This window comes from Erithacus rubecula (genome assembly GCF_903797595.1).
Source record: "Erithacus rubecula genome assembly, chromosome: 1".
In the NCBI taxonomy this organism is placed as follows: Eukaryota; Metazoa; Chordata; class Aves; order Passeriformes; family Muscicapidae; genus Erithacus; species Erithacus rubecula.
In genome coordinates this window covers 105,423,196-105,447,242 of record NC_136658.1, presented here as the reverse complement: position 1 = coordinate 105,447,242, position 24,047 = coordinate 105,423,196, and the positions used below count along the sequence as shown (strand labels likewise).

Below are 24,047 nucleotides of genomic sequence, written 5' to 3'. Positions count from 1 at the left end.
ATTATGTTTCTCTGATCCACTTCTTCAGCTGATAAAATGTTTAATATTGAACAGTGAGCCTTGCAAGAAAAGACTCTTTCAGCTTCTGAAATTCCTAGATACGGAAATTCTATTTTGTTTCCTCTTCAGAAGTACACCAATAATATTTTCAAATATTTCTAGCTTATAGGATGGGCTTGTGATGATTCTGAACCAAACTAGTTTGGAGAAATTAAACATAAAACTCGACAACTGCAGTAGAATCCTGATTATCTTAAAGTTTTTTAAGTTTCCTTCCTACTATCTCATAATGTTATTCCAGATCATAAACTCTTAATGAAGAGCATTTAATATTTTAGATGTGCTTGCCAGTTATTCCTCCCATATAATTTTGTGAAGCTTATCATTGTAATTAAATGGTTTGTCAGAAACAGGCAAATGCAGAACTCCTACAGAGATAAATATACAGAAATATAGATGGTTATTAGGTTATGCAAATTGCATTTCCTGTCTTCCAGCACTTTCCAAACACAGAAAATTTCAGTTCTCTCTTTTTCCCCAATTAATCTAGTGGTGTTCTTCCTCAAAGTTCAGTTTGGAAACCTGGAGTTACTGGAACCTTGGAGCATCTTCCTGTGCTACCAGAGTGTTATCCTGGGATAGGAAGGCACTGCAGGCAGCAAGTCAGATGACTTTGTAGATGGCAGAATCAGAATCAGAAAAGGAGATATTCTTGTTAGAGAGTTTTCCAGTGTAGTCAGCAAATTGTATAACTAAATTAGACAGGAATGAACAGAGATAAATTTCGTTTAAGGTCATCCAGTTTTTTTCTGTACACATCTTCCTTTCCTTCGTACAGTGTTAACAGCTCTTGGTTCCAAACACTTGCTGACCACTGGGGGGTCTGTTTCCTCTTTTGTCAGCAGCCATCCTCTGAAGAACTTGAATTGGTCCTGCTATCATCCTGTTGGTAACATGGCAGAAAACAGTTTCTGAGTTTTGAATGTGATTAAACCTTTTAAAACACTTTTAAACCACAATGCTGCTTTATTGCTGACAGCCTGTATTCAGTAACTTCTCCAGTAAAGCCACCAAGCAACTCAGCTGACAAGCTTTCTGCAAATGGTCTTCTCTAGAATGTAAAACATTTGATTTTTAGGTTGTCTGTCTTCAAGACATCGTAAAATGTGTATTCCCCAAGGCAACAAATGTTTTGGATACTTTTAATATGCTGAAACAAACATAAATCAGAAGTTAGAAATTAGCAGCCCTGCAGGCTAAATCTGTCACAGGAGAAAAACTGGCTCAGTAGGAAGTATTTGAAGTGTACCATGAAATACATGAGGTGCCAGGGAAGTTCACAGCATTTGCTCTCTGCTACTCTTCCCCATCTGACTCTCCCTATTCCTGCCCAGTGCCTGGCCCTCCTGCCTCCTGATGGCACATCAGCTCTAGACAGGATTTCCTCTCCTTCTATCATGTGCTGGCCACTTGTCCCCCAGCAGAGTGTACAGACAAACAGTTTTCAAGTGTTTTCAAAGCAGTGCCTCGGGCTGGGGAATGAGCATCACCAGTGTAAAGCTTTTAATTTTTCCTTCTTTTGCTTCTTGGGGTTTGACTTGAGAAGCTGAATTGAGGACAACTGTTTCATATGAAGTGTTAAGTAGATTCAAAATGATTAAGTAATGGTTAAGAAAAAAATGATAAATTGAAGAGGTTTATTTTAATTTTACATTTCCAAAAACTTTTTGTAGCCACGTTTTCAGAACCCAGTCAGTGCTGGAGTTAAGCCAGTGAATAGTCCATAGTCTTTGAAAAACTGCATAGCTGACTTTTAATTGAAGCAAGCCTTAACCTTTTGGTTAAAGGATGTTACTCTCTCATGTCTGCTGGGATTGCTGTGGCACATTTCTGACCTGTGACTTAGAGGTTTCAGAGCAGACTTTTGCCACAGACAAAGGGATTCCTGTAAGGAATTTCAGGGTGGCCTCAGAGCCTGAGTGGCCAAACCTGTTGCAGCACCTGAGCTGAGCTGTGGCTGTGCTGCAGTGCTTCCTGCCTTGGTGTGCATGCTGAGCTCTGTGGTCACTCTGGGGGCAGATGAATGTAGAGACAGAGCTTTGCACTGCACACAAAGCAGCCACACCGAGGCTTCTTCAGCTCTCCTGCCTCCTTCTCTCCCACTGCAGGGCACAGATTCCACACACAGCGTTTTGGCAAGTGCTCTTTGGTATTTTGTCTCAGGACTGATGTGTGCAAACTGAAATTTTCATCCTGTTCTGTATTGTCAGACTCTGTGTTGTGGTGTCGAACGAGAAGCTTTTAACAGCATGAGATCTTGATTTTCAAATTTGATGATAATAAAACTAAATCTCTTAGTCTTTCAGAGGCAGGTCAAACAACTTAGGTACAGACAAGTTGTAAGCTCACTGTTTCCAATGCACATGGAAGCAGCTGAACTCACAAGTTGGAATGGTTTGTCATTTTATGAGATTCAGAATTCATGAAATATTGTCAATGCAAGCCCATATTTTAAAACCTATCAGTTTCATCAACACAAGTTTAAAAAAAAAACAAAACCACTTTTATTATGTAAAAATTACCACTGATGTTGTAAATATTTGCAAAGGGTGTTGCATAACATTTAAAAACATGACTGACTGCCTGGGGAGAAAAAACTACATTCACCTTATAATTGTTACTTATTCCTTCAGTATTACAAGCACAGCTGTCTGTTTTGAGATAGTGAATTTTTGTGTTTCTAATTTTCCAGTATTAACTTCTTGATTTTTCAGCTATTAATTCTTTACTCTGATATGTTTATATTTTTAAAAAGGGCATAAAGACACTGTTAATTAAAAGCAATAATGAAGTGGTTGTATTTCTAAATGGTTCACATAACATTTCTCACTGAAAGTTCTAATTTCAATATAACACTGCTAAATTTTGCTTACTAAGTATATTTATATGATATTATGCATCATTTGCAGTATGTTGAATTACTTTTATCATTTCACCTCTTAAATATTTCCACTAAAAATAATTTTTTTCCATAAGTTTTTATAAATAGTTTAACCAATGTTGGGATAATCTGATATTAATATATCTCTTAATCTTATATTAATATATATCTCTGCATCCATGTGCTGCCTTCCCAATGCCAGGTGTTTGTTTCCCTCCCATCCCAATCTGCCAGTGCCATTTGCTTCACACGTAGAAAAACCATATTAAAAACTGGGGGGATCCTTGTCACTTTATTGAGACTATTTTGTGGCTAAATTAGTTTGCTAGGTTGCAGCTTTATAAATCGCTTGTTCTGAAATCTTCATACTGTTTGTTGTTTGTCCAAATGCTGCCTTCCTTCTAGGACTTCTAGCAGCAGAAAGTAGGTATCCCTTTGTTTTCCTTTAAGGCATATCAGTCAGCTATGGTGTGTGTCTTTGCATGTTTAAAAATCTGCTTTCTTATGCTGCTCTTCGCTCTTTTCAGTTTTAATACTGCCTGTTCAAATAAAATTATATGGTATTGACTAAATCTGTCTACAGTGTAATATAGAATCAACAGTGTAATTAAGCAGAAGGATGATTTCCAGGGAATTCTGAAGGTTCTAATTTAGAGGCAGTATTAAAATTACCTGAATTTTGGGGGTTTTTTCCCCAGTATTTCATATTTGCAACACAACGGAACTACAATTTAATTTTCATTGAATTAATAAAGTATACAATATATTGGTTTTGCATTTTCATTCCAAAATTGTTTTCATGGATTAATGTTTTTTTTCTTCCTACCACCAAACATATACTGTAATATTAGTCACATAATATATTCTTGCTGTATGCTTGCATGAATTTCCTTGATCCTTCTGTGCTGATGTGGTACCTGATCCATGCATATGCACTGTGGATATGCATACACCTGATTGCAGGAACTCTCCAGTGTGTGTCTCCTCAATGAAGGAATGCTGTTGGCACATAGGGAGGAGGTTCTGCTGCAAGATAGCTGCACATTTTGTGAGAGACTGGGAGCACAAGGACTTGTAAAACCTTCAGACTGTGCTAGGCAGAGAAGGTGTGAAATTGTAGACGATTTGATACAAACCACAACCATTTCAAAAACAACTAATTCAGCATCTCTAAAAACAAGCTACAACATTTCTGCAGCATTTTAGAATTTGGAGGTTAACAGCTCTGCTTCTGTCCTAGGTCAGGACTTTGTGTGCATGTCTCTATTTCTGATCAGTCATAAATTTTGTTGTTATTGTTGTTTGGTTCATTCTTTTTGTTTTACAGGTTGTGGGGTGGGGGGAAGTTGGTTCCTTGTCTGCTATTTTCCCATCTCAAAATGCCTGTCCAGTAACATGAGAGTGAAAGTTCAATGGATTTTTATATAAAACTTTTGTATTAGTATTATTTTTAAATAGTTGTATGGGGAAAAGAAAACACTCATACAGAGCCTGTGCCATGATTTTTGGGTTTTTGTTTGTGCATAGAGACTTTTCTTATGCAGACTCACTATAAGAGTGTGCTGCCCTCATGCTGGTCAGAAGGGGGTTTTTAGTAATTTTTGCAATGAGGAAGAAAGAATCTAAGGAAGGAATAGTGAAGGGCATTCATTTATTAAAATATTTGTTTAGTTGCCTGTGAGTGCATGTACATATAAGCTACAGGTCTGGTCTGAAAAACAACACTTCTGCATATTCTTCACCACCACACTAGACTGGCTTCCATCAGATCTGTGGCTGGTTTTTCAGTTTGTTAACTATGGGAAAAAGAGTTAACAAACTGTGGGAAGATGCCAGGTATGGAGACAGGAGAAAGCTGGAGCCATGCCTACACTCAGTGCCCTGTGTGTGCAGGATAATAGGAAGTCTCTCTTAAATATTAAGCATTAGTTTCTTGCTGCCCTCTTTGTCCTCTCCACCACTACTTCCTCTTCCCCCCCATCCTTTTTGTTTTCCATACATAGTACTCTCCTCTATATTCCTTCTGCTGTTGGGAAATACTTAATTGCTTGTTTTCTCTTTTTATTTTTCTTTTTCCTTTGTTTAGTCTCTTTCTCCCTGTTTTTCTGTCTCAACACCTGCTTCCTTTACTTTCTTTTCTGACTTTTACATGCCTTCCTCTCCTCTTGTATTCCTTAGATGTTCTTATCTTACTTAATGTAGTTGTAAATCCCAATACCCTTCCATAGCACCAGCTCTCCTCTTTTCTAAATTATTGTCATTTCCATAAACCTCCATCTTTCTAATTCTATTACTACACTCTTCCTTATTGTTTTATATACATATAGTGTATGTATATACATGTATTTATATTATCACTGCCTTATTTGCTTCCCAGTAGCATTCACAGAACTGTGTGCATGTAGGAGCTTATTTGTAAATTTGTTGGATGTCTAAACTTCACTGTTTGATTTCAGTCCAAGAAGGAAGAAGTCCTGAAATGCTATGTAGCTCAAATTTCAGCAGGACAGATCCTTTACTTGCCTTACACTTTAATTCCACTGCTGTGTATATGTGAAACATGTATCTCCCACCTTATTTTAAACTATTATAATCATGTATATACACCTGCTTTGGCTGTCATCTGTTCCTGCAAAGTCAGTTGCTCTGGAATCCAGTGAACAGCAAAGAGAACCAAATTAGTTGAGATCAGAGGCATCTCAACTTCAGTGATTTTTGCAGATGTTGTTTCAAGTGATGAAGAGCAGCTGGTGCTCAGCTGGTTTTCTCTATATCTAAGAAGTTACATCACTTAAAGTAGTTGAAAGGTCTGCACTTTATGATAATGCCCATGCTTGTTTTTTCATGGGATTGTATCCTGTGACTTCATTTTGTGATTGTAATATTTGGTCTCTCTAAAATTTAACAATTTCTGTTGATTTTTTTGTCTTTCTTTGCTGGATTGTACTATCCTCAGACCTTTTCACAAAGTGAAATGTAAATCCTGCTTTCTGAAATGCCTGTGCTTTAAGAGCCAGGATTGGTATTTTAATGTCATTTCCAGAAGCTGCCCATGAGAAAACAGCCAAGAGATGAGGCTGAGAGAAATCAAGTTCTGTTTGTTGTAGATTGGCTGGCATAAGGACTGAACTGTGATATATAGAGAAATTGCAAAAGACATTGCTTAGTCATTTAAATACCACTATAAAATCTTCAAGACATAGTTACTTACCTAAATACACAACATAAAGAATACTTGAAAAGCCAGTCAGATAAGGGAAGTTTATAAGAATGAGCAGGATTGAAATGAGTGGCTGTTATCATGAACTTCATTTTATGTGGTTTTATTTGTGGTTCTACAAATTTAAGAGATTTAGATTTTGCCAATGTCTCTTTAATAAATACATGCTATTATCATAATGATTATTATAAGTTCTTCTGCTGAGTTATTTCCTGGCATAGTCATTGCAGGAGACTGGAAAAAAGATCATAGGTTTATAATTTTGTGTTTAAACAACATCAGACTTCCTGAGTTCTGGGTTTTCATTACTCAGAAGCAGGTTTATGACTGACCCAAGACTGAAATGAGCATTTGTAATCTTCAGTGTTAAAAAATAAATCAGAGTTCTCTTGCCCTCTGTCAGAATGTGTTTGCAATCAGGATTTAGTCTGTGTTTTGGAGCAATATTGAGTCTCTTTACCTAAACACTTGATTCAGTTGTACACTGTTGCAGATGTCATGTCACATGAAAAGAGGTTCCTAATTCTATTTACTGCCTGTTACATAACAGGGGGAGCCAGTTCTACCTGCCTGGTGTGCTGAGAAGCTTCAGAAAAGCAAACTTTGGGGATATTTTGTACTGGGGGGACACATGACTACTGCAGAATATGTAGGCAATTCTTGGAATAGTATTTAAAATTCTCTATTCTGGGGATAAGGAAGCAACTCCTCCCTACCTTTAAAGTTCAGTGTCTCTAGTCAAGCCACCTGTTCCAGACTAGAATATCTGGATGTTATTAACAACACTATTTTACTAAAGCTGTGCCTATTTCCAGCCTGATGAACCAGTGTCCATAGAAACCTCAGGTGAACTGTATGAGAATTACAAAGACTCTAGAGACAGAATTCAGCTGTAAGAGAAAACTATTCCTGACTGGCCATCTCCAAAAATGAGGTGACAGAACCTGCACAAAATACCTGTGCTGTCTTTGACTATGCACTGCATAAAGAGAAAATCCCAAGCTTCTGCCTCATAAAGCAAATGCATGATAAATAATTCTGATAAATAATAGATCTGCCTCAGTAGGCAGAAAACTGCTCTATTCATCTCTGTCTTCTCAGAAGTAATTTGGTTTCATCCTTAAGAAGACATTCCACTAAAAAGCATTTTATGTACTAGTACTGACTGCAGGAGACTGTCATAAGCATTTTGAATGTGGTTTTTCCTCTTTTTTATATATGACAGCCCACAGTTTTCAGCTTTTCAGAGTTGACAGTCCCCAGAAAACTCTGAATAGCTGCAGCCATCCTTTCTTGGGTGTTCTTATGGGAATGCAAGAAAGGCAAGGCTGTGTGCATGGCCCTGAGTGTCAGTGCTCCTTTGGACACTGAGGTTGGTCACTGTGCATTTACAGGAGGATCCAGAGTCTTCTCACAAAACCATGTTTGGTGTGGATTTTGTTCCTGTTTCTGCAGAGAAGAGTCTTCTATTTATATCACTGGAATTGCAGCCTTTCCTGTGCAATTGGATCTGTTTTTATAGTAACTGAAGGTGCAGGGTGAGATTCATCTCACCCAAAAGTTGGGGCTACTTGAAAATTCTGGGGCAGTGAACAGCATTTTCTAACAAGGTTTATTTTATGGAATCTTAAAAAACAAACTAACACAGCCAGTCAAGTTAGTCAACTTCCTGAATTTTCCTCCCTTACTAATATTTATGCATCATTCTAATTTGCATATTTCTAGATTCTGTCTAGAAATCTGCTACAGACCATGAGAAGTCTGAGATTTAATTTGTATGAATGTAATAATTCCCTTAAGTCTTTTCTTTATCAATCTGTTCTGAGGCTGAACTGGGTGTACTTGCAGTGTTGAAAAGAAGTTAAATCCTTTCTCAAGAGGATATGAGTTTTAATTATAAATATTAAATATTAATAAATATTATAAATATAAATATTATAGATATTAAATATTGAGTGCCTTTACACTTCCCCAAAGGTTAGAAATTTAGCTTGAATATGAATCTTTTAGAAGCAGGTGTGCTGTAAAGGTTGGTTAATTTTATTTTATGTAGAACCTCTTCCCTGAATTTTAAACTCTTCTGAAGGGAACTTTTTAGACTTTTTTAACAGATGTCTGTAACAAAGAGAGTTTAGATGTTCACAAAAATGCCTGTAAAATTGTTCTGTCACTTTTTTTAAGCACTAATATGCTATCAGCATATTGCTGCTGTGCCAGTTTCTCATGCACATTATTTGTACATGTGAGTGAGGGGCATGGCAGTAGGTGAAGCATAAAGCATAAGGTAAAACTCTCATTTGGGAGATTCACAAAGTCATGTCAGAAAGTCTCATCAAATTTCTTAAGGGCATTCTTGGAAACTTTATTTTACAGTTTCTATTCAATCTGACTAATGGACAGGAGAAAAAAAAAAAGGCCAAACCTTAATTTTTTCAAATTCCTAAATATTCAAGAAGTAGTTGAGATACAAATATTGAAAAATCATAACTTTCATTTCCATTTCAAAGCCCACAAAGTACTGCACAAAATAAAGTTTGCAAAGTAAATAATACTGTCAAATAAAAAAATGTGGTGGTCCAGAGCATTTAGTATTTCACAATAACACAGCATTGCAGGCAACTCTGAACACATTTCTTACTGGTTCCAGATTTGGCTCAGGTTTTGGTGATTATGGGCAGCACTGAGCAGTATTTGAGACTCTTAAGATACCCAGGCCTCTGAAGTGATTCTTCTCTTGAGTTTTCTTTAAATACTCCAAATACACAGAGAGGGCTTTGAACCCAGAAAAGGAAACTTTGCTTGGAAATACAATAATTCAAACTCTGAGCATGAAAAGAGCAGAAATAGAATTTTAACAGATTTTATTCTACCAACTGGATCCTGAAAAGTCAAGCACTTTCCTTCAGACTTGGAGATCTCTAAGTCCATCAGCCTTTAACTGATGTGCTGAACATGTAAAGAAAACAGTGCAGTCCTTTTTGGGTCCCTGGGTATTTTTTTCCCTTGCCTTGGGGCTTAGCTGTGATCTCTCCATCCTCTTACAGCAGCTCCCCAGTCCTTATATTTTCTCAGGTTTCCTGCTGTGTCTCTGGCAGTGGGGTGTGGATGGTTCTTTCAGCTGAGCAGCCTTGTCCAATATCAAAGAGGAAGCAAATTTTTCTCTTTTTCAGTGCACCCAGACTCATGCACAGCAACTACTAAAAGTCAAACCATTTTTTCATTTGCTGAAAGCCACAGATTTTTAAAAGACCATAAATTCATACATTAAATAAGTGTAAGTAGTCAGACACACTTGATGGGAGAACCTTGTCTAGAGAACTGTGAGGAGAATCTGAGGCTGAGGTTTGTACTAAATGTGATGCAAGAGTTTCTAGATTTGTAATTTATTTCTCCTTCTAAGCCATAAGATTGCAATTCTTGTATTGTAGTTTTTGTTATGTTTATTCCAGTTTTTCAAGATTTTCAGAGAAATTAGTTAATTTCTTTCCTTGTGTGGTTAAGAGGCAGTTGTGTATATTGCTTTTATTACATTCTGAAAATACAGTACAACAGGCTTTGAGTAAGGAGGACTGGTAGGAATTGTTCATGCAATAGAGGATAGAATTTCAAGGAATGCAGCAATTTTTTAGATGTTATCTATCTTGTCAAGAAGACACAGGCAAATGTACAAGTAAACAGTATAAGGATATTGATGAGAAATCAGTGAAATAGAGAATTTGTATAATTTGGTATCCAGAATTAAGAATTTAATTTATGAAAAAGCATTCAGTAGTTCACTGCCAGACCCCCAGCATTGTTGCAGGCTCTCTCTGGATATGCTGCCTTCTTACCAGATGCTTTTACCACAGTGGAAAAAGTGAAGACATTGTCCATGGATGTTGAGATAAGGCAAAGTTGGCATTCTGGTAAAGCACACAGGTGGCAGCCACCACTGATACTCTGATTTTTAAACAAATTGTTTCACACAGAACCACTATGGGCTGGTTTACTGTGGATTTGTGTTTCTTTGTCCTCTCCTGCTGAAAGTTCAGCTTTTCCTCATGGACTTCCACCTTCCACAATGCCTTCCATTGCTCTGTTGTTGTCTCCACAGCTCTCACTTCTCTCTCACCCCCATGCCATATAAAAATCATCCCCATCACCCTATGACCCAAAACAATGCCCTGGTGAAAAAGCAGCAAGTGTAATGGCTGGGTAGGAGACAACCAGGCAAGCAGAACAAACAGAGCAAAACCACATTGCAGCTTTTTTTTATATCCCCCAGAGGATTCAGCCATCAGGTGTTTCTCCCTCTTCCCTCCTTTATTCTGATGCTGATTTTAAAAATATTTGTGAAATCATTAGTTCTTCCTGATTTTACCAAAGTTTTGGGTTTGATTTCAAAATAATTCTTACTGATGTTTGAAAATTTTACAGTATGTATTTGAAATTGTCCAGCAGTTCTAAAAGAAAAGTGAAAGTTGGGGTGGGAATGGTGAGGACAGACCAATAATCAAAGTCACTCCATAAGACACTGTTGGAAGCAAGGCTAAAACAGAACAAAGCTGAGCTTAATAAAGTCAGGTTTTCACCTCTCTGCTATTAAACCATTTCTTATGTATAACTGCATTATCTGTGAGTACTTTTGATACATGTAAAATCTATTTAGTAAGTTTTTCTGTTAAAACTGCAGCTTTTTTAAGCTCCTATTCCAGTTGTACCAGATGAATTGAAAGTTTCCTATTCCAAAGTTCAGTTTACCATGAGCCTTTGCTTTATTGATTTGTTTTATTCTCTTTTTTTCCCCCTGTCTGTTGCCCCATAGGAGCAGTCTCACAGGTGCTGGACAGCCTGGAAGAGATTCATGCACTTACAGACTGCAGTGAAAAAGACTTAGATTTTCTTCACAGTGTTTTCCAGGATCAACATCTTCACACGTTACTAGATGTAAGTTTTCTGTGATAAAAATTTAAATGTGTTCCTGTATCTGTTTTCATTGAGTAATATTTTTTTTTTTATCCTAAGCATATTACCTTTTTTGTTTGGTTATCAAAATCAATTACTTTAGTTGTAAAATGAAAGAATTATCCTGCACTTTATCAATAAATACATTTTTAGGACTGTAATATAAAGTATTTTAGAGTGTGTAAGTGATTAAGAGTTTGAGTAATAGGTTTGCTTTAAAATAATTCATCAAAATTGCTTTTTTTCTTTTAATAAGGGCCAGATTTTAGGTTTTATTTTAAACATGAATTGCAGCTTTATCACTGTATGTATTCCGTTATTATTAATATTGAATTGCCTAATCTTAGGAATACTCTTACAAGTGTGAAATTTTTTTGTGTGAAGTACCAGGGTATGCTCATTTTTCTTTTACACTTGGGCACAGTATTTAATAGGCACAATAATCTAAAATCTGTGTTGCTCTGTGGTTCTGGAGAGCTGTTAGTCCATAGGGCAGCAGTGTCTTACTGCAGTGCCAAGACACTCATTGAATGACAACTTCCAGAGCACATCATGCTGTCAGTGACTTTGTGTCTGCACAGCACTGAGGTCTAAAGTAAAAGTCAAGAAAAGTAGCAGAAAAAATACTTGCCCTGATGTTTCTTTTCTGGGATATGTGGATATTATTGTTGAAGACAGAGGACTTGCATTTCAGGCAAGACCAGCTTTTTCTAAAGCAATCTACACCTTGCAGTGAGAAAAAGCTCTGGATGGAGCCAAATGCACAGAGGCACCTTGGCAAGTGCTGTGGCACAGCAGTGGCTGATCTGTAGAACAAGGCAGCTGGCACTGGGGAGCCAGTGCTGGCAGTTCTGTGTGCTCCAAGGGCTTTCAGTTTATGCCAGGTTACTGCAGTCCTGGGGACTGGATAACCACTGTAGGGGAACAGCATCCTTTATTTCAATGTTGAGAGTAAACATGCTCTGGTAATAGTGCTGAAAAATAAAGAATGGTATGTGGGTATAATGAGATTAATTTTAAAAATGCCTTCCTGTATCAAACCAAAATGCTTGTGTGATCACATGGATTATGACCTTTTTAGTGCAATGTCTTAAACTGAACAGCTCAGTGAATATCACAAATCTAACAAGATGTGGATGGTTTTTACCCAGTGAAAGAGCCACAGGAGTAGGAGTAATTCCAGCTCTGATCTGCAGGTAGATGATTATGTTTTAGAGACTTGAGAGAGTTTCTGCAAAGCTCTGAATGCTCTGGTTCCTCTGTGCAGCTTTGCAGGGGCACAAGCTGAATGCAAACAGTGCCACAGGTTTGGTGTCCAGACTCTTTAAAATGTAGTGAATGATTTGTGCACTTGTTACAGTTTGATCAGCCACTTGAATTCTGTACATTCTTGACATTTAAGGGATTCCAGTCCCCACATCCAGTCTGGGCTCTGGGCTGGCACAGCTTCCCCCCAGCCCAGCTGCCCCTGGAGGATCCAGAGGCAGGGAGTTGGCTGCTAAGTGATGATGGCATTGCTCTGGCACAGCACTGCAGTTCTGATCTCTGTTCTCTGATAGCTGCTGATGCATTTTATATCAGCAGTCATTGGATAAAATTATATGAAGCACACAGGAGGAAGGGACTAGGAGCTCATGACTTCCCCAAATTGCACCTCCAACAATCATCTTTGCAATTTGCATTAAAATATGAATCTTTTTTTTTGCAATTTGAGCTCACCTAGATTGTGTCCCAGATGCTTAAATTACTTTTTATGTAGCATGCTACAATATTGAAAGGTAATTAGTTATTATGAGCAAGAAATAAAAAATCTGAAGAGGAGTAGAATACCATGAGTGTAGTAAGAATCAAAACATTTGTGTCACTCATGCAGAAAAGTTTTAGATGTTTATTACCCATTTTTGTGTTACCATATAACTTCTTGGGCTTTGGTAAACCTCATGGCCTTAGTTTCTGTATTTTTCTGGATGACAGGTCTGCCAGACATTAACTCATACTTCTGCAATGCTTTTGCTTTTTTCTGCTCTTGACAGTACCAGTCTGGTTCCCAGTACTTCATTCATGACCTGTTATTGCTATAATTGTCTGCTGTAGTTTTTCAAATAAGAAAAACCAGCAGTGAATTAATACAGTTTTCACATTCTTTATCACAGTCATTCTCATAAACAGAAAGGGATGCATTTAATTGCACCTTATAAAGATACCTGTAAGAACAAAATGCCATCAAAAAGCATTTTTGTTTTATTATGCTATCTGGAAGGGAGATTATAGAATCTTCCCAAAGATACTTTGATTAGAAAAGAACAAAATAAAATTCTGAAAGAGTACAGTGTCCTGAAATACATATTTTAAAGCCTGAAGCAAGTTACAGACAGTATTATTTGGAAGGGGAGCTTTTTCATTTCACTAATTTGAATGTGGGAGATTTATTTCTGGTTTTGTATCAATACTATTCAAATTTCTTTCTCAGACTTCTGAAAAAATCACCAGTTGTACTTGGATGAAGTTCTGTTTGTTTATTTTTCTCAGATTATTTGGGGTTACTGAAGCCACCAGACCAAGTAACCTATAAATCATTATATCCCACTAAGTAGAAGTTTTCTATTCTATTGCAAAGTTGTGGCTGTCACTTTACATTAAACTACTGTTCCTCTTCTGTGGCCATTTTCCACAGTTAAATTTGTTCTCATGTTCCTACTCTTTCTCAAGAGTTATCCTTATTTTTAGATTAAGCACATGATGGTAGATCATGCCTGCTGCTGAAATACCTTATTTTGCCTCTGAAATAACTTTTTCTGAAGGCCAAAAAAGAAAAGGCAGTCATTTTGTTAAGGGTGCAAGTTATTCATGTGTTTTTTTAAGATCACAAAATAGAAATCTTCCTTCTCAGTAATTCATTAACTTGGGTGTTATGAGGACAGGCACCTCTGAAGGCCACAGAAAGCATCATCCCACTGATTGTTTTAATTGATTAATTTGTTTGGATAAATAACTGTCTTAAGACTCTCTTCCAATTCACTTGGTGGCCAAAGGTGTTCAAAACAAGGGGGGAAAAGGTGCCAACTACTTAGAAAGTAGTTAATATTCACTCACAGTCAAATTCTGCAATGCAGAAGCATATCCTGGTGTGGGTTTTTTGAATAGTGTCATTGTATCTTTTTTTCATCATTTTACAGAATCCTATTATTTGTGTTGAGTGCTCTGTAAATTCCTGTACTGAATTTACACAATTTATTGTTAAAAACTTAATTGTGTTTACTGCAGAAAGTAAAGGCCCTTCTAGAAACAATCATAAAGAAATATTCACTGCCTAAAAAAAATGTATTGTTTAATGATTTATTTTATTATTTTTTTAATAAGTAAAAGAGTAACCTTGGTTTGGACAGATTTTTCTTGCTCTGTTAAATGAGTGACGATCAAAATTTTGGTGATTTCTATAGGACATTTCTCTGTGTCACTTAGAAATGTCTGGGTTTATGACTATATAAAGCTTTATAGACTGTTTCATTCCAGTATTCAATTTAGATGATAAAGAATGTAGTACAGTATATAAATAACTTTATGGAAAAACAGAGTTAAATTTAAGTAATGGAAGTTTTTATTACCATGCACAGATTTTTAGAAGCCTTATCAAATGCTTGAATTAAATTCTTTCTTACTGACTTTCATGAAAGACATACTGGGACACATTGCTTTCCTTTGTCAGCAGTACTGATAAAGAAATTAGAAAGAAATGTGAAGAGGTTACTAATTTTGGAGGTCATGACAAAAAGACTTGACTTCAATGATTATTTGTTTTGTAAAGTATAGTGGGGCTTCAAGGCTGTGCTGAGTGGGGAAGAGTTTCAAACACCATGTTCCATCTCTATCAGAGCATCAGAGGAATTTTGCTCAGATGAAACCCAGGAGCTGCTGTTTGGTGCAGCTGCCTGCACTGAAGATTAGAGAATTCATTCTCCTGTAGAGTGCAGTGCTCTGGTCACCTCTGCAGGGCCTGGCTGGGCTGATTCTGAATGCAGATGTCACTGGATTTACAAGTGAGATTTTCACCCAGCAGGAGAACAATATCAGCTTTTGTGTGACTGGGGCCTCTCTGCTGCCTTTGTCTGCATCTGTCTGTCCCAAGGCAGAGACAGTTCTCTAGGCTGATGTCTTTTGGCTGTTCATCTCAAAAGTTTGTTACATTATTTTCATAGATGGAATCATTGAGGTAAGTGTTGTTATTTTTGTGATAGAAATGTTACAGACTTTCAAGAAAGTTTATTTTATTTTTTGCTGGCCTGACACATTACACTCTGTGGTTTTAACTAAATGAGGCAAATAAATTTTGCACTGGTCATTTGTATCATATCTCTGTGTGGAGCCACTTCTTTGTTTTTTGATTTTAATTTATGTTCACAGTGCATAAATTTAAGGCATACTGATTTCTCAAGAGAATCTCACTTCTGTGTCTGTTATTCTTTGTTGTTCATGGTAGTGTTTCACAGGAACCTGCATCTGTGCACATTTCAGAGTTTCCTTTGCATTTCTTTTGAATTCTGTCATCCAAACAGATTTGGTCCTGAAGTCCAGACTTTTAAGGAAACATATTTTCTCTTTTGCTACAATGAATGTTGTTGGAACCTCAGTTTAGCTTCTTACATGGTTGGCTAAAGCTTTCTGCTGGGTTTATTTTGGTTTGTTCTGTTTGCCCTCCCAGTCTGGATGTTGGCACAGTAAATTTGTAAAAGTCCTTTGTAAAAGTTGCAGTTATTCATTATTCACGTTTTAAACTCTCCCTGCATTTATCCCTGATCTGCTCTTTTTTGAGTAAAGTGTATTATTTTAACAATTTTAATGTATACTTTAGAATTTTTAAAAGGGGGAGGGGGAAAGGGAAGCAAAAGCATTTTCATTTTTCTCTTCAGGAGGTTTACATTTGCTTTTTTATTTTAAATCATGGATGGACTGGTGGGATATCTATCATATGATGTAGAAAATAAAATAAAACTATCAGATGTGTATAAAAAGCTTAATTTTTTTCCTAGATAGTCCAGTTTTACTGTGTTTCAGTTTGAATGAGAGGGACTTTCCATGTGAAATCACATAGTGTGGTTCAAGGTTTTTTGGATGCACATTGGTCCTTATCCTCCTGAATACTGATTTTTTTTAACATTTATAGGGGGAACATGTTTCAGTGAAAACTGAATGCTCCTCTTTTGCAAAAACAGATCATATAGTGTGTTATGGATGTCTTGCTTAAAATCCCTTAGAACATGTTACACTTAAGTGAAATAATACTTGATTGTTTTCATCTTTTTAATTGTCCTTTATTTCATATCTTTGTAAGACAAAATCACATGGAAAATATTTGTAAAAAAAAAAAAAAAAAAAAACCAAAAGAAACTATGTTGGCAGGAAGGCACCTTGCTATTTGGGGAATCAAATCTGGCTTTTATCCCAGTGCAGAGTGCTCAGCCCCAGGGAGTGGGAGGGACTGATCCTCTGCTATGGGAACTCCTTTCCCAAGCAGTGTGGACAGAACAATGACCAAGCCTTGGGGAGAACTGTGAAGAATTCCTTCAGCAGGTGGGCTGGATCATCACCACCAGTGCAGTGCAGTTGTTCTCTAACAGGTAATTTCTCTAGAAGCTCTGGCTGAAAGAACACAAAAAGCACAGGCTGTCCTGGAATTCCTTCTGCATTTTTTCATAGTCATTCTCTGAAATACTTTCCATTTCCATCTTCCATCTTACCTTTGCATTTCATTTCCTCTGCTGCTGGGATAGGTGGATCACTTTGCCACTCAGCATCATCTCATTGTTTTCTTGTTCTTCCTGTTCCTCTGCCTTACAAATTAAATGGAGGATTTATTTTATACTTAGTCTTCAGAGCAGAAAGCGTTGTTGTTTCACATTTTTATAATATAGTTCCACATTTTTATTATATTTATATAAAAGTGGTAAGTGAGTGGGTCTCTTAAACCCAAGGCTAATACAAATATGAGCCAATAGTTACTTTTATATTAACTGAGTAATTTTTGGGAAATTCATGTATCCACCACTTTCCAACATTGCAAAATTCTGGCTCAGTTTTAATGACACTGAGAGAGTTACTTTGTTGTGCTTAGCCTGTTTTCTTGTTAACTAATATTCTGTCACTTTGAGTATTTATAAGCTTGATACTGATGTGGTGAATCCTCAAGTGAAATTCAGCTTGATAATGTACTTTAAATGGAAATTTTAGTGCTTACCCCATTCTTCTTGGCCTGATGTCATCTCCCCTGTGTAAAAGGTTGTCATGTCTGTGTGCACCAACATCTTACTCAGAAATCCATAGACTTCTTTTTTTTTTAATGTGGAACTAAAAATTCTCATTATTTCAGTGTATTTTTAGGTTACTAGGACCTGGTACTTCAAAGATCAGTAGCATTGTTTTCCTGATATTTGTGGAATTTTTATATTGTTGTGGGATAAAGAGGATCAATTTCATATTTAACTTTCTACGTTTTCTTCACTTCTTCTTGTGCTGTGTGTAGTTCAAGTTCTTTTTTAACCATAAGGGCTGTCTGTTATATTTGGAGGTTTTTCCTTAAAAACTTTCAGATTCTTTTATTTACTGTTTCTCCAGGAGCTTGTGATCTACTCTGAGAAATGACAAAAATAAAGAAATGCTGCAGCACCTGGACCACAAATCTTGAGTAATGTTTCAGATTTCTTAACACTGGGAACTTAACTTTGGAGTGATACTTCAGTCTGCACTTAGTTTGCATTCAAAAACCCAAAGGCAATGTACAAACAGCCCAGGGAGCTCTGCTCCTGTCTCTGAGCTCAGCCAGCCCTCTCTGCCTCCCCTCCCAGTCATTCAGGTGCTTGGCTGGGATGTGTTGGCTGTTCCAGGTGCTGCTGATCTCACTGCAGTGCATTTTTATCCTCTGGATATCCTTGCAGAAAATTTATCTGAACAGGTAGCAACAAAAATAGTTGTTAATTCCAGCATTAGCACCTCCTGGTGCAGGGGGTGCTCCACGTCACAAAGCAGGGGAGGGGCTGTGTCCTTGTTCATTATTGTGGATTTTAATTTGTGGGTTCTGTATCCCCCTGGAATGAGGTTTGTGGTCATTAACATTTTCAGGGTGATGATCCAACCCTGACAAGGAACTTTGGGCAACAGGATTGGGAATTAAGCCAAGTTAGGCCTGACTCCTTTAGTTCTTGTTTTTGGTTATTAGTCCATATTGAAAGGTGGGGGAAAGACAGGAGCTAAGGTTGTTTTGTGAGTTGTAGCAAGGTGTTGTCCATGGAACAAATCTCTTTATGAAGCCCTTCTGTATTGAGGGAGTAATTTTTTCATGGTTCCTATTGAATCATTTACTTTGGAAAAAACTTTAAGGTCATCAAGACTAGTTAAACTCACCACAGCCAAGTCCACCAGGCAGCCTGTTCCAGTGCTTGAGAAACCTTTTGGTGAACATTTTCCCTGATATCTAATCTAAAACCTTCCCTAGAACAGTTTAAGGCTATTTCCTCTTGACCCATCCCTTGTTACTTGGGAGCTTGCTACTCCTTTGAGTGAGCTGTAAAGTGATAAGGTCTCTGAGCCTCCTTTTCTCCAGACTAAACACCCCAAGTTCTCTCCTCCCCCTATTTATTCTGCTCCAAACCTTTTACCAGTGCCTTTATCACAACTCCCTCCAGCACCTCAGTGTCTTTTATTTTTACTTTTATCTGATCAGCTGCAGGTGTCATCTCTAAAAAGTGCTTTGCCTTGGTTTTGTAAAGATCAGTGTCATTTATATCTGATGCAGTAAAAAAAAGGGGAAAAAAAGTCACTCTGTTACTGGAATAATTGGATTTTTGTGTCCTTGAAGTCACTAATATATTAGAGTACTTTGGGATATAGTGTTCTAAGCCCAAGTTTTTCCCAACACTACTTCTGGTACATTCCAGAGTTTGAGTGTTTTGCATTTTTAAATGAGACCTTTGAATTTTATTGTGTTGGTTTTCCAACTGCTGTGCTGGTTTTGTTGGTACTGCCATGTGCAAAGCATTACCTTTATCTCATCCTACTTTGGCATATTTCATCTTTGCAAAAGATGTTAAAACATTTGCAGTGTGAACAGAATAAAGTCTGGTGATGTCTGTGTACTGTCTGGCATGTCTTTAACATCTGCTGTCACTTGTGGAGAACTGCAGCTTCTGCAGTCAATAAAATGTTCATGATGAGTATTAATATGGGTTTTCCCTGAAACAGGAGACAAATTGCTGGGTTAGAGAGCTAGTTGGTAAGGAAATAAAATGCTGTCAGACACTGGAGTCTGGGTTCATCATACATGAATGAGGCATTTAGGGACACCTGAAATTAAATAGAAGAAAATAATGTCTGCTGTGATTTTGAGGAGTAGCATAACCATTCATTATCAGTACTGCTGTGAGACAACTTGAAATAAATAAATAAATGCATACATAAATTCTTGGTAACTGTGAAGCAAATCCAGAAGCAGAATTCAAAAAGTCAATTGTGAGGAAAGAAATGCACACACCCTGGAGTTTATTTTGTACAAATATAGTCCTTTCCTTGGCTCTTTTGCCCCTGAAGAGTTAAGGCTTTGATTTTACAGAGTAAGTGCATAACACTTGATAAACTCTGCTAAAAAGGAGTCTGTTCTACAACAGAGCTAAAATTTGTTTGTAGCTCATATACACTGAAGATAGAAACTCCACCCCTTGCAAAGAAATGGAATATGCAAGTCAGATATTACTGAGTATCTCTGAGGTCTGAACCAATATAAGCCATGAATGTGTCCTTGAATCTGTTTTTCACTGTATCAGTGTGTGGAGCTGCAGATTTGGGTAGTCTTTGTTTCAGACTGAACCTTGTGTGATTTCCCCACAGTTCATGGCTGCTGCAGTTTTGCTACAGCGTTATAACCTTTTGAGAGAATTTTAACTTGGATACATTTTCACTTTTTAAGGTTTTGATCAAAAGATACACAATACTTAGCTACATAACAGGATAAAAAACCTTTTCAGTGTTCTTTACCTTACCCTCATGTTTCCAGGCATCCAAAATATGTCAATGGAAGATGCACATGATGAATATTGACTGGTAGTGTCTAACTCCCCTGGACATCTCTGACTTTGCTGACACAGTGAAGGGCTGTGTCCCTTCCTCACAGCTCTCAGATTGCCACTGGCAGACCCTGTGCAGGCAGTGAAGAGGATTTCTGTCTGGGATCCCTTTCACCCTTTGGGTCACTCCAGTGGCAGTTCATGCACAGTCCTTTGGCTGTGGCTGGGGGATGTGTTTTCCTTCTCAGAGGAGCCTACAATCATTTCAGGGTTCCTCCTTGGCTAAAGACAGACCTTATCTCTCTCCTTTTATTTATGTTCATCCACAGCAAAATAAACCTTCATCATTTGTGTTTTATTAAGATGCTGTTCTAGCAACATGTCTGACAGGCAGTTTGTTGTCATGTTTAACACACTGGAGGGTCAGCAGTTTTTTTCTATCAGTTCTTGAAGTAGATCAGTTCATACATCTCCTTCTCCTGCCATAGCAAGGCACTGACCCCTAACAAACACGTATTATGTTCTGTGTGCCTCAGAAATGTGGTCATTAACAACCTGTTAATATGTATTAAACATTCTCCAGTTGGCATTTAGCCCCACTGGTGTGTCAGAATTTGTGCAGTGAAGTTTGGCATTCTCACTCTCTAGAGCACACTTGTTTGCCAGTCACATGCAGTGGGAACTGAACTAGTACACAGAGAAAAGTGTTTTCCCCCAGTTGAGTTTCTCTCCTCTGTTCTTTCCTCCCAAAAGTTGCATTTTGGTTAAAAAAAAAATAAACAAGTGAGGAAACACAGATAAGAAATTATTAAAAAAAAAAGCAGCTTCAGGTAAAAACTGAAATTGCATAGAGCTGACTGAGCTTAGCTGGCATCATTTTCTCTTATGTGCAGTAGGTAAAGGTGTAAGAAAATCTGGTTTTATGTTTATTTCTGAGACAGGTAGAACCAAATGTAACTCTGCTCTAAAGGACACATTATAAATATGTAAGAATATAGATAAGTTCTAAAAACAAGATACAGTTGGCCTGCTTTTTGCAGATAAAAGTTTCTCTAAAAATCTGAAAAGTTTGTATTTCTGTTCTGTCCTGTGGATGATCAGAATTGCAATTCAAGGTCCAGTTGCTACTGCAACATTTCTTACTGGAAAGATTAATCATGTGTTGCTTGAATGTGAATGTGCACAGAGGAATTGAGTATTTCAAAATCTGCATAACCCTCATCAGGGTTACTGAAAGTCTGAGTGCTTCCAGTAACAAGCTGCAGTTTTGGGGCATGACACAAACAAACACTTGTTTGTTCACACAGAATTAATGTTCTGCTTTAGACTGTCTTCTGTGAACACTCTGTCAGGGAATCTGGATTTTAGCTGATAAACCCTTTTGCTGAGTTAGTTTTGTTTGCATTGCTCAGCATTTCACTGGGTGAGGAACTGGAATGTAAATGTTGATTATGCTCCTCTTTATAGTGGGTGTAGCAGAGGAAAAGCTTTCAGGCTGTGGAGGGCTGTAACCTGTAATGCTCTAGCAGGCACAAGGTGGAGTCTGAAAGATGCTTTGGGCTTTGATCCAGGATGGAACTGTAACATGTTCTGTACAGTTGTGCTGGGAAGCAGATGTTAGGTCTGATGATAAAATGGTAAAAATGAACTTCATGCACAGTCCTGAACAGTGGAGAACAGAGAGCATGAAAAAGTAAACTGTCTTTAAACAAAGCTGAAGATAAGGCCTCAGCTGTGACCTTGCTGCTCTGTTTTCCAGTAGGAGTTACTGGCTTCAGGGATGTTTCCTTGAGTGCTTAGAATCCCAGGCAAGGAGACACCCATGGGAACATTATAATATTTTGCATGGGAAAGGAGGTGTGAAACAGAAGTGGCAGAAGAAAGAATGAAGTGATCTAGAATTTATCTAATAGGTCCTTTAATTTTAGCCATTCTTTGATACTGCTACTTGTGAGTATTATTTATTCAGTGGGTTGTGAATTTCTTTCAGTCTCTGAGCACATGAAACCTCTGGGGTGGATGGGGAACCATGATAGGGAGCTGTGGGAGGTAACAGAGCAAAAAGCCTCTTTGTTAGTAAATGCTGCTGTGCAAGGGGCAACACCTTCAGATGAGAATTTTTTAGATGGTACAAAACCTAAAAGTGATGAAAACCAACCCTCTAGTATTACTGTGTTGCCTGTGGTTAAACTGTTCAGAAAGTTAAATATATAAGGACATACCATAACGATTATTTTCAATTAGATAGAATTAGTTGATAAACTACTTACTGATTTCATTGTGTGATCTGATTTTTAGATCAGACCAGGCAGTGAGGCTCAATTTCTGCTACTTGTGACATATCTAAATTTTTCACTGTGACATTGAATGGGGGTTGCTTTGGGACAGTATTCTGACTCCTCTTACAGGAAATGGTTAAAAAGGAATTTCTGCACATCTGAAAAACTAGTCAGAAGAGAAGAGTTTGTTGTTTTGTCTCGCTGCCTGATTGTGGATTAGGCTTTGGGCTGTCTGCTTTAAATATCAGAAGAGATGAGCTCCCTTTGTACAGGCAGAAGAGAAAAAATCTCAACCCTGCAAAAGCTGGTCAGCTGACAGCAGCTCAACTCGTGGGTATTCTCTTTACAGCTCTTGTGTTCTAGCATGCAAAATGTAAATCAAAACTTGTGTTTTTGACAAGGAGTACTATTCTGCTTATTAGCTATAATGTCGATGTATGTTTGTTATATCAAGTTTTGTTAATACATTGGTTGGGATTGTTAATCTTGTCTAGAGCAAGATCTCAATTTCAGTTGTCTTTCTAGGAAATGCAGAATAAATGATGCTGAGGAGTGAGACTGAGATGCAAAGTATTCAAAAGTCTAGAAATGCCACAAGTTACATATGTTGTGGCATTCTACTTTTTTAAAAATTATTATGAATTTTTAATTCATATGTTTATGCTTGCTGCTCAGTGGAACTGTTGGAGGTTGTGTTTCTGGGGTGAGGGGGCAGAGTTATTTGCTGGAAAATAGGGTCACCCAGCAAAAAGAAAGCCCTTGATTAAGGCACACATTTTTTATTGCTGTAAGTCTGTTGGTATTGCATAAAAAAGCTTTCTGTAGAGGACAGTGAAGAATGAGCCAGTTCATTCTGCCCCACAAGAAACCACCTTTGGTGTGGTCCCTGTAGGATTTAGATTTGCAGATAGATCTCTTGCCTTGCATAATATATCATCCTTAAAACTTAATGCAAATATGAGGGTTTTTCTTTTAAAGTGCTGTCAGAGTTCTTCCTAATAGTTTGGTGCCTTTGAAGCAAAGCTCAGTAAGCAGAAGTCCTAGAAGATGAAATGTAAGTGACATTTCTCAGCTTGAAGGCACTGTGGAAAAATAAATGCACCTTTGTTTAGTCTGGACTTTGCCTTGACTTTTTTTCTAAACATTCTTTGAGGAACTCTGTGCCCTAATTTTCTTTTTGCCTTCTTCCTAATCTCAAAAGATAACTCTCCCCTGTTAGGGGGGAAAAATGGTTTCTGTAAACTGCTGGTTGTTTTGGGTCACAGTAACAAGGGAAATTAGCAACTCAGTGATTTAGCTTCTCAACTACTGCTAGAAATAACTAATAAATATTTTCAATGTAACTTTTGTGTAATTTCATTACTCTTAAAAAAGAAAAAGACATTCCATAATATTCATGGTGGGTATCATGCATTTTCTGCTGTGCTTTGGTTCAGTGCTCAGTGCAGTTTCTTAATAGACATAAAAGAGTGGTACATCTGTAATTTGCAGCTGCAGGAGTTTGGGTAGATTTTGTTAATTTATTTAAGAAAAGGTAAATAATTGTGTACACAAATAAAATATCTCTTGAACTGCAAGCTAGCAGAAAGCTTTTATCTCAAAGCTTTCAATAG

At 37.4% G+C, this 24,047-nt stretch overlaps 1 protein-coding gene across 4 annotated transcripts in view; it reads left to right on the top strand.

Moving 5' to 3' along the window:
* The window catches only part of CASK (calcium/calmodulin dependent serine protein kinase), a 185,120-nt gene that overhangs the window by 120,487 nt on the left and 40,586 nt on the right, over positions 1 to 24,047 (top strand). For all 4 annotated transcript variants that reach the window (XM_079302009.1, XM_079302012.1, XM_079302011.1 and 1 more), the window contains exon 11: positions 10,966 to 11,087. In XM_079302009.1, coding sequence (XP_079158135.1) covers positions 10,966 to 11,087 — 122 coding nt within the window. The remainder of the gene's footprint in view (positions 1 to 10,965; positions 11,088 to 24,047) is intronic.